The sequence below is a fragment of the Sycon ciliatum genome, chromosome 1 (genome assembly GCF_964019385.1).
Source record: "Sycon ciliatum chromosome 1, ocSycCili1.1, whole genome shotgun sequence".
Classification (NCBI taxonomy): Eukaryota; Metazoa; Porifera; class Calcarea; order Leucosolenida; family Sycettidae; genus Sycon; species Sycon ciliatum.
The window spans coordinates 79,653,883-79,671,705 of NC_088643.1; the positions used below are offsets into that span (position 1 = coordinate 79,653,883).

Genomic DNA, 17,823 nt, shown 5'->3' on the forward strand with positions numbered 1-17,823 from the left:
CATGGCTTTAAAGGCGCTGACATACGGTAGAAAGATCATACAACTGCGATGATGGATTTCTGTGCATGAAACACGTAAAAAGTAGTTGAATGACACCATACATGCATATTGTGTATGGCACTGGTTGATTCATGGCCAGCATTCGGAGGTGCATGGGCAATTTTTTTAGTTTTTAGGCGTTTCGAAGTGCGGCTAAGGGGCCGTCCAGGGTTACCGATTGTTTTTACAAAACGAAACGTTTTAGTATTTTTTCAAGCCCACCCAACTTTTCTGCAGGTAAAACGAATTCCAATAATTATTGATATCAATTTTCGACACCCAGAAGAAACTGTGTATTCTCCATCTGCATTCAATAATAATTTCCAAAACGAAACTCTATCAAACCCACCCACCCCCAAACGAAAACTTTTCGTTTTGAAAATATTATTGGTAACCTTGGACGGCTCCTAACACACCGGAGAATATGACACTACATGTTGAAATTCAAGATCACTGCCTTGACCATTTTGCCAACAAAGTTTAGAGAACACTTACCATGTCCCAGTAGCTGCCCGTGTTGCCAAGCTGAAACCTGAACTGTGTGTGCGAAAGTTGTCACTGTTTTGACACATATTCGACTTGAAAAAGTAATGGTACGAAAGGTCTAGTCGAAACTGCTTCGTGTGGTGATTTGCTTCCCTCCAACCAAGAATCTGTTTCTGCATCTCTGTGCACTTCTTCAACTGCAGCCTAAAATTGAACGAGTATTACATTTGTGGCAGCGCAATTCCATTTATGATCAAGTCACTCTTGAGCCATTGTTTTCAATTATTGGAAAACCTGCTGCATTCAGTGATAACAACCAGCAGGCCCAGCCAGCGCCATCAAGTAGTAGCACGGATGCGGAAGCTCTACGGGCTATGCAGGCCAAGCAGGAGGAGCAGTTGAAACAGCTGCAAGCTCTGCAAGAGCAGATTGCTGCACAGCAACACCAGCAGCAACAGCATCAGCAGCAAAGTGGCTCCATGACTGTCACGGACATGCAGGGTGTGGAACACCCCCCGGCGGCGGCACCTCAGCAGCAGCAACCCCCTACCACCACTCTCTCGTCCTTTGGCCAGCCATCATCCAGTAGTGCTGCTTCCGGTCCTCATTTGTATGAGCCTCGACATGGTGATGACCCATTCACGTTTCAAACGCAGGGTGCACGTGGCCATGGACCCCGTTCTGCTGCTGCCACCACTGCTAGTAATAGTGATGTGCATGGTAATCATCATCATCCGCGGCAGCAGCAGCAGCAGCCGCAGGAACGCGTTCGTGACGACTACCCATCCTGGCAGCAGCGGAGCTCTTCGTCACGCTGGTCTCCGCCACCTTCAGACCAACCATCATGGCAGCCGCGTGAGCAGCAGCAGGAGCCTCAGCAACAGTCCACCAACAGTTTAACTCCAGCACTCAACCCGAGTGACTTGTTACGTGCAGCTACGAGTGCACCAGGCGCATTGTCTCGCGAGTCTAGAGACATGCAAGCTACTTCTGCAAACAGCTCTGCACCAGGCGTACATCACCAGCACTCTCATCGAGGCAGTGGAGTAAGAAGATATGCTTGTGTGTTTGCATGCGCGTGTGTGTGTGTGTGTGTGTTCACGTCTTTCTTCTCTTTCTCAGACTCCTCCTGACTTTTCTTTAATTCTCCTGGGTGGTTACCAACAGCCAGTGCATGCCGGAGTATGTGGTGTGATGTGTGTGCGTGAAAAAAATGAAAAAGACCAAAAAATAGGGATTCACTGGCCAGAAAAAGCCACTTCATAGCTGTGTGGTGTAGACCAGGCTGAATAGTGGCGGTCAATTCTTCAGCCTTGCAAGCTGTTGAATGGTGCAATCCCAGCACAAGCTGCTATGGCTTCTGCTGTAGCATCACTATCATCGCCTCCGGCGATGGGCGTCCAATGGTCCAATGGTGTGTGTTCATTCTGTATATTTTTTAATACATATTCATGTTGACCAATTAGCTCCTTCTGGCTAGATGACATAATTTTGATCTGAAGTATGCAGTGTCTTCAGTGTACCAGATAGAGATGAAAAATAGCCGAAACAAGTACTATAGAACGGCTAATTTTGGCGGGTTAACGCACTCTCCACATACAGGCATGCACCCGGCTCAGAACACATTGTTTTCTGGTTGGCATATCAGGGATATTGTGCGGAGCAGCTGGCGTGCATGAGAAAGACAGGTCGGCCTGCTCTGCGCAGGAGCTGTGACCCGGTGCACACATAGTGTGTGTGAGAGAGAGAGACAGACAGGTCGGCCTGCTCTGCGCTGGAGCTGTGACCTGGAGCACACAGAGTGTGAACGAGAGACGGTCGGCCTGCCGTGGGCAGGAGCTGCGACCGGTAGTGATTGAAATGAGCCAGCTGCGGAGATAGACTGCCCGTTCCCAATATCCCCAATATGGCATGAGAGTAATAATGAAATACGATTGTTGTATTGTGCTGTACTGGCAGCAGCAATGTAAAGCTAAAGCTAAGCAGTTCAGGCACAATGTGGTCACTAACCCGCAGCTACCATTGATGACGTTGAACTGCAGCTAATTGACGTGACACTCGCAGGGTGTCAGCTGTAGCAGCCCGGATGTAGCGGTGGACCGCATCACTGCGCCATCTACCCATGATACGGATGATGTGTTCGGGGACACCTGCCATGGCCGCTGATGTTGCGGCGCCAATCCGGAAAGAGTGACTGGCATATGCACTCGGGTCCGTGACCCCACAGAGTGGCAGCAGGTTGCGCAGTTCAGAGGACACTGCATTTCTTGTAAACGGCTGGCCATTAGCATAAGTGAACAGATGGTCGCCGCCGGGGCGAAACGCCAGGTAGTTTGCCATGGCCTGCACTGGGCAGATCAGTGCGTCCGTGCTGGCTCCAACCAATACTGTGTGGCCCGTGCTGTTGGGGTCCGTCTTAGATGAGCGCACGTTTACCGATAACGACCGCTGGTCAGTACTGATCGTCACATCACATCGCCTCAGGCCAGCAGTCAGTTCTCCACAACGGAAGAACCCATGAAACGCCAAGGAAAAAGTTGCCCTTAGCATGGCCTTGTCGTGAGAGTGCCGCATGCGTGGAACGGCAACATGCCGGCAGATCTCCCTGAGAAGTGGAGTGGTTATCGGCAGACGATAACACTGTGTCGATGACGACCTGTCGATGCCCCGTAGGACCCTAGCGAGGAGAGTTGTTGGGCCCGACGGCTAAGCAAAGCCAAGTTCCACATGAAGGTTGCGGATTGCCGACATGTAGACACGGACAGATCGAGGCTGAAGAGTCCTGAACAACTCGGCAGCAAAATAGCACAAAGTAAAGTCGTCGCCCGGCAATGGGTTGCAGGCATGCACTTGGCAGAACTGGAAGTAGCGGGTCTCGGCGGTAGAATACGTCCGGCGGGAGGATGGTGCTATTGCCAGTGCTGCTAGCTGTAGCACGGAGTCTGTCAACGGAGAGTTGGCAAGACTGGCTGATCTGGCTCGGCTGCTGCATCCGGGGCCTGGCGCCTGAATACCTGCAGCAAATTGCGAGACAATGCATCGGCGACAGTGTTAGTGACACCAGGAATGTGGACAGCTGACACCAAGAAGTCATGCTCAATACACAGCAGATACAATGCCCGGATAAGTGTCATGACTGGCGGTGAACGGCAGGTACCGGAGCGTATACAGTCCACCACGGCCTTGTTGTCACACTGAAACTGAATGCGTCGCCTGCTCCACTCCGAACCCCAGGTCGCGCAGGCAACTATGATAGCATACATTTCTTTGAACTCAATGTTCTCGTTCTCGTTCTGGGCTGTCCACTCTCCTCTCAGCCACCGGCCGTTGTAGAAGGCACCATAACCGTGAGTGCCGCTGGCATCAGTCTGTAGTTGCATGTCGGGGGCTGGCGTCCACTCATCCACCAGGAAGAATGACTTCCCATTCCATATGGTCAGGGCCTCTGCCCACCACAACAGGTCTGCCATTGCCGATGCCGAAATGCGTAGCCATTGGTACAATGGTGTTGATCGAGTTGCTCTGTCCAGGTCGGACAGGCGTCTCAGGAATGTGCGACGTCGCCAAGTCATGGACTCGGCGCTTGGAGGGCTGGGGAGTGGACGAGCTCTGCACCAGCTCAACGGACCTGCCGTTCACCAACGACAACTGCAGGACATCACTACTGCCGGACATGGCTTCAGGCAACAAGTCCCCAAATTTGACAAACTCACCTCGTGTGATACGTTCCCGTAGCCGTGGAGGGATGACGGGGAGTCCTGGAGAGCCGGCCGCGCAAGCCAAGTGCATCGGGGAAGGCTGCCCCAGCGGCAGAGGAGCTGATGCTGGTGCTGGTACGGCAATGGGCGAGGTGGTAGGGGCGACGACGTTGGATTCCAAGCGCTCCAGGAGGGGCTGGATAACACCAGTCAGGTCGCTCAGGGTGAGAGGAGCTGGTTGTGACGGCGCAGGAGAAGTCACCTGGTCCGCGTTGGCTGAAATGTGCCCATGAGCATGGATCACACGGGACCTCGCTCTCCGATGTTCTTGAGAATTCGCGGAATTCACAGCCCGCTGCAGATACGGGTAGAGAGCTGGGGGACCGTCAGCGTCAGTGCCGGCAGCGCTTGCACCCCGTGAGGTGCTCCGTGTTCTCGGCATGTTCGTTGAGGCAGGAAAATGTAGGAAATTGACAACTGACGGACAAACCTGTGAACAGTCAAGTCGTCGGAAAGCAGAAGTGACAAAGGAGTCTCTCTTTTCTCTTTTCTCTCTTTCTCTCTCTCTAAAGCAAGATTTAGAAAGCACGCATGGGAGAGTGGCGCGCGCTGCCCATGCGCATGTATAGCAATGACATCATAATCAGATGCATGATCATCAGACAAAGTATGAGTGGTAGATGTTCCACGTTCGTTAACAGGGCTTAGCGCACACGCTAAACCACCATAAAAATGTTTAGCGTTTTCTGAATCAGGACCAATTCCCGATGAAATATTTTAGCGATGGGAGTTTCAGAATAATTTGAACCGTCCACCTCTCCACACTCTGCTCTTGGCCCACATTCACCACACCACTCCAAGTTTGTTCTTGGGTAGATGTTCCATATCCTCCAGACAGCTGGTTCGCTCATTAAGAGCTCCTCAGTGGAGGTAGATAACGAATGAATAGCAGATAAAGGAATGAGTATGTTTATAGAGTTTCAGAGATTTAAAAAAAGGAGATGACTAGTACCAAGAGTACATACCCCCCCCCCCCCCCCCCCCAGAGTGTGCAACGCCTGATCCAGCTCTGCATAGGGTCTTGGTCGAGCGTGGTCGGATCTTCTGATGTCATGCGTCCACTTCACACCAGCGCAAGGCCGGTCTCGAGGCAGGGCACCGTTGCTTTTGATCCGAGAGTACCCGTGACTCCCCAGGTTCCCCTCAGATGTGTACGGTATTATGACGCAGAGATCCGATTACGCTCGACCGAGACCCTATGCACGGCTGGATCAGGCGTTGCACACTCTGGGGGGTTATGTACTCTTGATGACCCTATGCAGAGCTGGATCAGGTGTTGCACACTCTGGGGGGGGGGGGGGGGGGTTATGTACTCTTGCTATTACTCTACTGTACATGCAAACATTTCGATTGGTGCGGCAAAACTTTAGTGAAAACACTGCTTTCGCTAAAATATCACCGGTGCTAAAATTATCCGCTTTTATACAGTAGCTACTAGCTAGTCACCATCGATATATTGTAGAATACAGTATTGAGCACCTCAACACTTGATTTTTTGCGGATTTTTGCTCAATGTGGGCCATTGTGAAGTACTGGCCCGAAATGTTTCACTTTTTTCTTTTAAAATCAAGTCTAGCAATTACCGTAAAGTACCGTTGATCCGCCCCCACGCCATGTCGCTTCCCAGCTGGGTTTTCGGCAGGGGGCGGGAATTAGATCAAGGCTGTCAAGTGCAGTACGATGTACAACAACGTAGAGGATCAGACTCAATGTGCTGAATTGTGCACATTTTGATCCTGGATTGGCAAGTATTGTGTACAGCAGTGCATGCGTCGGTTCAACATCGTATTTCGTTGTATACGGCGAAGTCGCTTCACAAGGAGAAAATCGACAGGGTGCGGGAATTAGAGAGGGGGCGGATCAACGGTACTTTACGGTATAAAGATACTGGAAAAACCAAGAAAAGTGACTGTTCACCGCTAAATCCCACTTTCTACAGTGTTCTGGTCCCTTGGGGTACTATTTTTCATCAACATTTCATTTTTTCGGCCATTGGCCGGTTCAGTTTAGTTCCAGGTTCAGACAGTGCAGTCTCTGTATTGTTGACAGTTGCGTGAGACTCAGAGTCACATTGTCATGATGAATGAAGAGCTGGGCCTTGCAGTACTGGCATTGGTAGATCCATAGCTCTGGTCGACTTGGACTTGCTTACTTGGACTAGTGTTCCAATGATTGGACCCGCATATGAGACGTGCTTGCAATCATATCGGTTTGACTGTACTTTGCAAAACAGGCTATCTTCGGTGGAACTTTGATTTCGGTGATCCCGGTAGAAATACCAGGCACCTAAATTTAGATTACACCTAACTGGCATAGATGTATATGCTGTATGGGAAGGGAACGTTGGTCACCTAATTCTAAGTTACACCTGAAACCCATCAGGTCCCTGACACCGAATTAATGTTGTGATACACCTAAAATGACATGGTTTACGGTTCAATTTTCTGTTGTGTGCACGTGCAGAGTCTGTTTGATGATTTCGACTATGGCGATGATGAGGATGAGGATGCACGTCTTGCTGAGCAACAGCGCCGCATGGAGGCTGACCAACACCGACTGCAGTCGAATACGTGAGTGCATTCAGCCAGTGGCACACCGTGCTACATGCATACATGCCAATATGGTGTTTGTCCCGGGGTCCCGGGATGTTCTGCGAAAGTCCCGGGATTGCGATGGAACGGTTGAAATCAATGTTTTTCTCATTTTTATGACGATTTTCAGGGTCTCCTCGATCTAGATCCGTGGAATGTGCACGCAGCATGTAGCAGACACAGCTCAAGCGCTCGTGTCCACAAGTGCAACTCGTTCGAGAGTAAATCTACTTGCTGCTTGCCATTGGACTCCAGAGTTCGTCCTCATGTTTCTCCTACTTGCAGTCGAAAGAGGAAGTCGTCAACCGTGACCCAGACTGTATCCACCAAAAAGAAGAGAGCTTTGTTCTTTCAAGGAGGATTGGACTCGCGAACATAGCGTTGCACCGAGATCTATGGGCAAGACTGAGCTACGTGTTTTGCAAAGGGTATTCAAGTTATGTCTATATAGCTGGCCGTGGTGAGCATGAGCTGAAGCGACTTCGCTTTGCTGACTTCTTCTCTGAATGGCAATATCGCAAGTTTGCATCGCTCCTGGGCATCCCAAGGTGCATTGCGCCGTGCGTCACAAGCAAAACTTGTGCCCCCCCCCCCCCCACCTTTCTTTGATGGCTTCATCTTGTTTTCTCATGCAATAATTTTCAGTTTTATTCCTGTGGACAATACTGCTACTATTGCTACTCCTATGGTGCACGTAGATAGTAGGTGTTTAGTGTAATGACTGCCATCTACACTGCCTAAACAGGAATCTGTGGCTGGATTAATTGGCAGCGGATGCATTGGTCACCGCCTGTGTGATTTTAGACGTCAAGTGGCTCATGGTATGTTGAATAACTTAGTTACTGAAGCCACCGATTGCACCTTTGCAGTGTCGAATTGCCAGTCTACTTGAGTGGCTACACTGGGTTCGTCGCGATGACGGAATCGATGAACTCCGTTGTTTTCTCTCTCGTATGTGCAGTTGTGTATTCAGCTTCATGGCCTCTAGCTACCAGGAGATTGAGCGCACCCAAACAGCCTGTGTATTTAGAAGTTTGTTTGCCCTGTAATTGTTTTCTGCAGGAGCGATGACAAAGAGACTGATGCCGAGGCCGCAAGCAGGTGGCCAACAGTGGAGGAGCAACGTTCAAGTTGGCAGGCCTTTGTGGCGGGCGGCGACACACGGGGTAGGGATAGTGACAGATCCTGGAATAAAGCACCTCCTCCTGACAGACAGGGTTCGGGACTAAGGCCTATCACTTCTGGCATGTCCTCAACCGCTCAACGGCAACTACAGCCACAGCAGAACCGTGCTCCGCCAGCCGTGGCATCCAAAGCACAGATGGAGATTGATGCTCTGTGGGAGAAGGACCCAGCCAGTGAGCAAAGGGAGCGAGAGCGTGCTGCCCAGCGGTCTACCAGCATAAATAACAACCGGACGTCGAGCACGACTGCGACATCATCTTCAGCATCCTTGAGCACCACCACCAGCACGTTATCTAGATCCAGCAGGTGGTCAAACACCTCTCCCGAGCGCCACTGGTCTGATAGTCCCTCCAAACCTAGAGCATCACAGCTGGCTGACAACATTGAACGGGAGCAAGAGGAGCAGTTGATGAGACAACAGAAAGGCTTCCCATCACCTCGACCCAACATGGTGACAGGTAGGTACACTGTATTGTGCCCCCCCCCCCAGATATAACAGTAACTGGTAATTGTGTTGCGCCTTTTGCACTGATCTTTAAGCTGAAAAAGGGCGCAAAGTACAATCAAGCATGACTTGCTGCTCGCGGGAATATTTTAAAAGCCGCATGGCAAGTGGACCGCTTTAGGAGCTGCTTTTGAGCCTTGATCCTTGAGGTTGGTGGCGTTCCTACGGGATTCGGACAACTTGGTCTAACCGAGTCTCTACATGAATCGTGAATTTTTATTTTATCTTTATGGCAAATGGAAGTGTGACTTATAATCGGGGATATACGGCGTATTCTTTTGGGGTTTTCTGGGGGTTTTTCCTCTCCTCGCTGTGCCCACACGACTCCTAGTGTGTACATAATCAGCCATCTCTAAAGGCCGACTTTGTATCCATTGCACTTCTCTATAGTTGTCTTTCATTCTCTATTTCATTCAGTCGGTTCTCCTCTCCCCCCCCCCCCCCATGCACGCACACATGCACACGCACACACACGCACAACACACACACACACACACATGCGTGTGTGCGCGCTCTCTCTCTCTCTCTCTCCTTTCATCTACCGCGATTGTAAAACTCACCTGTGTAGTGCTATCCCGACAAATAATCCAAGTAGTTGATGCCAGTGTTACGATCACGCGTGTGTGTGTGTGCGCGCGTGTGTGCATGTGTGTAGATGTCCATGCAAGGTGCATACTAGTATGGTCGACTTGTACTGTATATTCTTGTTGAAGTTTGTGTAGGATATGTCCACGGGATATCTGAAAAAAATACGTGTGTGTGGAACATTAGACACCCTTAGCAAACAACGTTATGTTGTAACGGTATTACCGTAAGGGGGAAAATACCGTGATTTGGGTTCGACCTTTAGCAAGATGCACGCTATTTTTAGTACGCTGTTGCCACGAGAATAGCTTTTATTTCGCGCGGTACAACCATTTATGTCACCATATACGCGATACAAGGTGAAATGCGTACGGACTATGCAGTATTTGGCCAAAACACACACCGTTGGTCACAACGATAAATCAGCCCCCATAACGTTTTTATGCTGCAGCTTCAACGCTATTTGGGTGATCAAGGTACGAGTACCGTAAAAATAGCGTTACCGTTGTTTGCTAAGGGTGTCTAATGCATTATAAAAATAACGTTGAGTTCAGAAAAGCTGTTGGGACAGCATGGCGTATGAGAGTTGCGCACTCTTGGGAATTTTGTTTCCTTGATTCTAACTTTATAGCCATCATTGTGATGCTGATGTACGTGCCTTTCTTGATTCTAACTTTGCCATCATTGTGATGTTGATGTACGTGATGTACGTGCTGCCTTTCCTTTGTCCAGTGTGTAGCCGCACACTGTTTGTTGGACGCCTTGCCAAGTCTGTGACTGAAGCCACACTGAATGAGGAGTTTAGCCGGTTTGGGCCTGTGGAGAGTGTTGAGGTGAGTACCGCCGCCGCCCAGCAGTGTCCCTACTGGTGCTCATCGACTAGCCCACATCTCTGTCCTTGTGATCACCTCTTCCCTTTGGATTTCTTTGGGAGGAAGGGGCGAAATCCTGGCCTAGCGAGGCTGAGCAGGCTGGTTTCTCCTTCCATGCAGCTGTGGGCGGACAAGTTGATGATGCTTGGTTTGTCCGGTGTGGTTGCATGCGTGGCGGGTGTGATGTCTGTGGGTGTAGTCTGTCTAGCTCCTTGGTGTGCAGCCGGTTGGCTCGTTGGTGGGCAAATTTCACCTAGTTGGTCAACCCATTTTCATGTCAGGGAATGCAATTTTTACTACTCCACTGCTCGCTAAAAAGTAAAAACAGGCTGAGAACGTACGATGTGAACACCACGCCATATGATGTGAGTTCTCGGCGGCGGCGGACCCCATAACAAACCCACACAGAGTGCACACTCTTGGGAGCTTATTTACTCCTGATATTAAACATAATCAATATTAATTATACATGTACTTGGTCCGGCTCATCGCAATTGTCGCTTATCTATCGCCACTAAGAACAGGAGTTTTTTTACCGCTCTGTGAAATTCCCAGTAGGCATAGTGAGGAAGCATGATACAAGAATACTCTCCGCCACAAGAAAAAAAATTCAGCAATGGAATCAGGTGAAGCGAGTCAAAGAAAGGAAGCAAGGTAAGCAAAATGCACGAAATAAATCCGCGAAGGAGCGCGTTCTTGCACTCACACTCTTACAGGTCCAGAGTTCATTCAACTCTGCATCACTCGAGCTGCCGCGCTGTTACATGTAACATGAGCTGACATTTGCTGGTGTCTAGCTGCTGTCGCAGACGGAGTATCGCTTGCGTTCTCACTCAGGCTGTACGTATGGCAGCAATGGGAAAGGAACAGCTGTGGCTGTCACTTCGGTGCTTGAAGGAACCGTGGGCAGTGTGACCTGTGTGTCTCCACAGCGTGTTTCAACAAAGCCTTCGAGGCATACAAGCCTCTCCAGACAGCTGTCATACGCTCCGCTGAATACGCTGACCACGACTCTTGTAACGCTGCTGCTAGGTCCACCAAGCAAGGAACAACAACCGTCGGCCGGGCGCATCGCATCAAAAACACCTTTCTTCTTCAGCATGACGCTCATGCGGCTCGTACTCCTCTGCCGTGCACGCATGCCTGTCACGCTCTCCAGGATGTCTGAGTTGCCCCTGCCACAGTTCCGCTATTCGGGTCGCTGCGCGCTTGGCTTTTGGCAACACAGACAGTGAATGGCCAGATTCCCACTTCCCAAAAAAGTCGAACACATCGCGATTCAAAGTGCTAGTCGCGATCATTTTTCTTTGGTGCCTCCTTTGATCTTGCCATCACAACCTCCCAAGCAAAAGCAAGTTAGATATCGTGATCGGACTGGGTTTTACCCGTCAAAAAGTGCGTGGGAGATAAGCGACAATTGCGATGAGCCGGACCAAGTAGTTGCATACACCGCTGATGAGGTGATTTGCTAGGTAAATCACATGAACAGGAAAATCCTGCGTGCCCTTCTCTATTTTTTTGTGTAGCATGCATGAACATATTGATGGGTCATGCACAGGTACTTGAATATCTCTTGCAATGAGCTCTTGTGCTTAGCACGTTAGACAGACCTGTCACTGTATTGCTGATGGATTTAATCACATACGTGTGCGGTGTTCTCTGTGTGTTGCATAGATGATATTTGCTCGAGGATGTGCTTTTGTGTGCCTTGCTACCCGTTCCGTTGCCGTGGAAGCTCTTGCAAATTGCCATCGCCTCGTTATCCACCGGCAATCTGTGAAAGTGAGTTTCTTTTTTGTCCTTTTTTGGTTGTACTAATTTGAAGCAGATTTGATGTTTGCGTAGCTTCCGTTCCTTTACCTAGGTGACGTGGGACTGGAGGGTGACAGCCCCTGTCTCAGAACTACTACCCATAATCTAGGAATACACTCACTCAGCTTGGCTCACTAAGTTGTTGTTGAAGCTGGTGTCGTTCCCTTTATACAACTAGCTACGCACAATAGGAGCTGAAGACAATGACCGGACTGTAAGGTGTCTGGTTATTGCAGGTGTGGATAAGAGAGATTCTAGTGCAGTACGAGAGGATTGACTGTGTGCCCGTATCCACCCTTATCGGGGCTCTGGCTAGGAACGATCTGCAGGGTTGCAGTGGTGGTGGGGGTGGTGGTTGTTGTTGTGGTGGTAGTGATGATGGTAGTGGTGCTGGTTGGGGTGGGGGTCAAAACTGAACAGAAATGTATAACAGCGTAACATGCATACCTGCCAAGTATCCCGATTTTTTCGGAATTATCCTGCATTCTGGATGAGCTCACGCGATCCCGAAATTCCTGTCGATTATCCCGAAAATCACTGTGCACGAAACAAGTCTTGATATTGTTCTTGGAGCACTTCAAGTGACTGTGTCTAGTTGTCCTTATTGATTCCGTACCGCCATAGCCTGTAGTACCCGTGGATCTACTAGTGCTTCCATGAACAGTCCCTGAAAAACCTCCGTTTTGAGTCCTGAACTTGCGTGTAGTGTGATGAAAATCTACACGGGTAGTCACTGATAATGTCACAACATTTTGGTGTCATCATTTCAAAAGAGTTGGAAATGGAATTTTGTAAAAAATATGTCATCCCGAAAAACCAAGGCAAATCCCGAGATTTTGCCCTGGCGATCCAGAAAAAGCACTCTCAGTACTTGGCAGGTATGAATATGCGATGCGAAGTAGCAGCTTGTTCCGACTCATAGAGGTATTTTGCATTGACATCTCTCTGCACCGCATTGCAACCGCTTAAAAGAGGATGACTCTAGTTGCCAGGATGATACACCAGCATAGTGCATGTACTGTGCTTGGAGTGTTTTGACTTGGGGCCCCACTTGTGTTGCTCCCACAATGATCTTATTTTTTCTTCCTTTGGCCATCTTCGAAGAGCTCATTTGAAGTCAGTTCTAATGAATGGGAAAAGAACGAGGACTAGCACGTTTTATATGTACTTTCTGAATCCCCTCTATTTTTGCACAGGTAAGCTGGGCTACCGGCAAGGGCATCAAAGGCAATGAGGTGAAGTCTTTCTGGAATGTCCAGCTTGGAGCTTCCTACATACCCTGGGAGAAGGTCAATGATGACTCGGTCAGTCTCTTCAGCTTGTCAGATGGCTGCGTCATTGATCCAACCACCCTTCCACCGGGAAAGTTTATCAGTGACTTACCACAGGCGCCGGTGGCCGTTGACAGTGATGATGCAGGCACACAGTCTGATGCTCAGCCGTCTAATTCCAGTAAGTAGCGCTGCTCTTTCTGTCTTTGTGCTTCCTGAGAACTTAGAGCTAGAACGCTCTCAAACCAAATGAAATTTCTCAAAGGTTTTGGATGCCCAATAGATGGACAGGGCATGTAACGCTAGAAACAGTGCAGAAAAGAAATCAACAGAGAGTAACTGTGAAAGCTACTACTACATGCAGTAACTTACTTTGCCACACATGCATACGAAAAGGGATACAGTCAGACCTCGCATAACCGCGCACATCCGTTTTCCACAAAAATATATCCGGATAGGCGAGGGAACCGGATAATCAAACACACGTACTGTATGTATGCATGGCATAAGCTGTAAATCGGTAACCAACGATTTTCTTCCAGATGGCGAGGGATCCGGATGGCGACAGGATCGGATAAGCGAAGTTTGACTGTATTGAGAGTATGAGTGTACTGGTGCTATTGGCGTGACTGCCGCATTGTCTTGTTTCAGTTTGCCTGACGTCACTCGGACCAGCACACTTTGCCGCATGAGTGTGCTGGAAATAATATCTGTGTCCACTACACACCCGTGTTATAGGCTGCACATTCTGATAAGATGGCATAATATGATACTTGCTCATACTAGTATACCTGTTTGGTTTGTGTGTGCAGTCCTAACATCATTGGCACCACATCCTCAAGCTACCTCGAGCTCAGGTCTGATGCCTATGGCCCCGCCACCCTTCTCAATGGCCCAAGCCGCTGCAGCCGCAGTGGCAGGAGGCTTTCTACCTGGAGCATCGGGCAAACCGACTTTGCCAGCAGTCAACGCATCAACCGCATCAACAGCATTGCCATCTGTGCCAGCTTCGGTGACATCTCATGCAACTACCACAGCAGCACCTCCGCATCCTGCACCAGGATTACCAACACCGGCTAATGTAGCCGGAGCACCTCGACTGCCTCCTCAACTTACACCCGGTGGGCCTCTGCCATTGCCTCCAAATTTCCCTGTACCTCCAGGTGGCTTGCCACACCTTTCAGGCCTGCCACCACCACCATTCCCAGGTGGCATTCGCCCACCTCCGCCGATACCTGGTACTGGACAAGCAGCACCTCCTCGAGGTCCCGGTGGATTGCCACTGCCCCTAGGTGTGAATGGCCCACCCGGAATACGACCCCCAGGCCTGCCACCGCGTCCTGGCATGCCACCTGTTCCGGGTATGCCACCCAGACCGGGTATGCCACTGGGACCAGGTATGCCACCGGGACCAGGCTTACCACACCCGCCTGGTCTACCTCCACCACCTGGCCTGCCACTTCCACCTGGTCTGCCGCCGCATATCCGTCCAGGTATGCCACCGGGTCTCCCACCTCCATTCCCGAACCGCCTTCCACCGCCCCTTCTGGCTTCACCGGATCAACGGGGCAACATTGGGCCGGGGTCAGATCAGCATGCAGGACCTCGTCCACGGCCTCTCTTGCCAGGGTTGCCTTCATCACCACACGCAGGTGGCCCCGGACCCAGCAGATTTCCGCGACCTGGCTTACCCCCACACGCTGACCATCATCCAGACCAGCATGCGTCCGCAACAGGTAGTGATCGTCCAGGAGCAGCAGGTGAAGGTGAACATCGTGCAGACAGGCCTGGACGTCATGATAGCGAAGACTTTGACATACCTCCAGAGCTAAGGCCGCGCCCTGGTGTGCCCTTGCCTCCCGGTTTGGCTCAGCACTTGTCAAAGATAGCTGGTGCTGGCGAAGGCTTCCCTGGTGCATTTGGAGACCGAGTGCCGCCGGCGATCCGACCTGAGTTATCTGGATTTGAACAGAGCTCTGAGCGTCATCCTGGTGCCGCTCCTGGAGATGATCGCAGCAACAACAACAACAGTGGCCGTAGTAGATCTGCTTGGGGCGACGCTGCATCACCAGGCCACCGAGACCATGGGCCCGGACGAAGTAGAGGTCGAGATTTTGACAACAGTGACGATGCTAGTGAGGGACCCGGTTTCCGTGGTGGACGTTCTGCCAACCGATTCAATAGTAGTGGCAGAGGAGATGATTCTTCTGGCAGGTACGGTGCAAGTGATTCCCGTGACTCTAGGTATGCCGATGGTGACTCTAGAGACAACGGTGGTGGTAGGCATTCTGATCGGGGTGGTGACCGAAGTGAGCGCGGTGCACGCGCTGATCGCGCTGAACATGACGACCGTGACAAGTATGAGCGTGGTTCTCGGCGACGGGATGACTATGAACGTGGTGATCGCAGTGGAGGTGACCGCGGTGGATCTGATCACAGGGGTCGCAATCGTAGCCGTGAGCGAGACAGAGACCGAAACCGGGATCGTAGCCGTGATCGAAGTCCTCGTGACCGACCTGCCAAGGACTCCCGCACTAGTGGTCGCGGCGAGCGTGGCGGCAGTCCTAGCCGACGGGATGGTTCACCAGCCGGTGCCGAGCGTCGACGTGACCGTAGCTACAGTCGTGAGCGCAGTCCGGACACCACCTCATCACGACGACGCAGATCACCGGAGCAGCAGCGCAGCAGTCGCAGTCGGCGCGGTGGTGGCGATGGTGACGATGACCGCCGCAGCAGCAGACGCCACCACCGCCGATCTGCCTCGCCACGCGACCACGATCGCAAGTCTGATTCTAAACATCGCCATAGTCGATCCTCAAGTACCCACCACCACAATGCAAAGAGTGAACGAGATGAAGCAGTAAAGGGTGAAGATGGTTCTGGCCCTGTGCCAGAGGAACCGGCCACCTCGGAAAATTCCAAGACTGCGAAGTCGGAGGACTAGTCCTAGTACTGCAGAGAAAGTGGTGTGCTCGTGTCAGCGAATGTCATACAGCGTGTGTATTGTAGTGTGCCCATGGCTGAGCTCCTGGCCATTCAAAGGTGGTCCAACTTTTTTATATAATGCCTGCGCGGGTCGATGTTCACCCCTGACATGGTTTCGTCAGCATCTTTGATAATGTGCACTCTCGTATGGCACAAGGCGTGGAAGTGGTCCTATCCAACCAATGCGCCGGTATTTTCAATTAGTTTACTGGTTGGTGCGGTGATTTTTTTACCTCGCGCTACCCTTTGCTGTGTGCGGTGGTAGGTTCCAACACCACATCCAATTAGCTGTAGATATACAGGATGTACTGCGTATGTAATATTGAGGAAGAACTGCTATCGGTATGTGACTGTGCACGTTGCACGTGTGTGTGCGTAATCGCCGCATCGGGTTTGTTGACGTCCTCGCACTTTATGAAGTGCTTTCTTCTCACAGTGCGTGTGCAGCTGCTGCTGTGCTGTACATGCAGCCATCTGGAATTTTCTACATTTAGCCTCGTTAGTAAAATTAGCTCACTGCCAGGTGCGTTATGGCTGTGCCGTGAATCTCACCGGTTTGGCTGTCTTGTACTGTTTTACAATGTACCCGCATGCCACGTACGTCCGGGTGTGTTTGCTCAGATAAACATCCAGACATTTCTTTTCTTTTTCATGTGACTCTTCTCCTTTTATACAATCATATTGTTTTGTTGCTGGGCTGGGTCCTGGGCCTGGCTTCAGTGGTGGTTCTGCACGTTGCTAGTCACTGAATGTGATACTTTCTCTCTCTGTGTCACAGGACACGCCGGAGTGCGCATTCTTCTGTTGTCATTTCTAGGCTTGTTTTAGTTTGTTTCTGTGTGGCGTCTTGTTTGTCGTCGTTCTGGTCCTGACGCTGCTGGTCATATCCATTTCTTTGTGTTGTTACTTTTTACTTTTTGTAGTGTTCTGTTCGCAAGACTGGCATGCCAGTCGGGTCTGTACTTTCTTTGTCTGTTCCTCTGTACTCCTTCGAAATATTAATTGCTGGCCGTTTGCACAGTCTCTCTGCACTGAGTGGATTTGAGCATGCTCTTCTAGTATATCCCCTCGTTGGACACGTGTCGGGAAACTGTACTTCGTTGTTGCATCGTGGACTACGGATGCAGTCCATGCGACAGTAGAATCACGGATTGCAGCTTTCATGGTTCATCAATAACGACGTAAATGACGAATTCCACTGTCCAGAACCCATTATGCAGAGTTGCACCCTCTTAGCCTCTACAGCTAGTTTATGTACTGCAGTTTGTCAGACATGATCAATCGAATCATTGTCTTCCTACCCGCAGTTCAGCTTGGCATACCTCCTGCCATGCTGACCCCTCCTTCTGCTTATTATGTTCGAATCTCATGCTACCTTAACAGGGCCGGCGCCACTGGTACGGCCATGGCCGTACCAACTTCCCAAAAAGTCGGTCCACGTGGAACGTTCAAAACCGGGGAGAAAAAGTTTCGATGTATGATTTTGTACAGGGAGTCGCCTGGAGTGCAGGATTTGCCGTCTAAATTCCAAAAATGTTCTGGGGGAGGACCCCCGCATCCCCTTAAAGATGGCCCTTTGGCCGCACCGCTCTGCGGAAGCTGCCTCCGGCCTTGCATAATATTAATGATAATTATAAATAGCCCCCCCCCCCCCCCCCACACACACACACACAAACCCACAAGCTTTCTGTTGGAAGTCCTGAAAATGAGATGGCACCGCAACATGGGTTCGTT

At 50.6% G+C, this 17,823-nt stretch overlaps 1 protein-coding gene across 1 annotated transcript in view; it reads left to right on the forward strand.

The window, feature by feature from the left end:
• Positions 1 to 17,105, forward strand: part of LOC135805717 (SR-related and CTD-associated factor 4-like) — a 33,850-nt gene extending 16,745 nt beyond the window's left edge. Inside the window, exons 6-12 of the mRNA XM_065319801.1 lie at positions 729 to 1,571; positions 6,747 to 6,853; positions 7,937 to 8,517; positions 9,882 to 9,982; positions 11,696 to 11,803; positions 13,030 to 13,285; positions 13,917 to 17,105. Of these exons, the coding sequence (XP_065175873.1) occupies positions 729 to 1,571; positions 6,747 to 6,853; positions 7,937 to 8,517; positions 9,882 to 9,982; positions 11,696 to 11,803; positions 13,030 to 13,285; positions 13,917 to 16,048 (4,128 nt within the window). The 3' untranslated portion in view covers positions 16,049 to 17,105. The remainder of the gene's footprint in view (positions 1 to 728; positions 1,572 to 6,746; positions 6,854 to 7,936; positions 8,518 to 9,881; positions 9,983 to 11,695; positions 11,804 to 13,029; positions 13,286 to 13,916) is intronic.
• Positions 17,106 to 17,823: the final 718 nt, after the last annotated feature.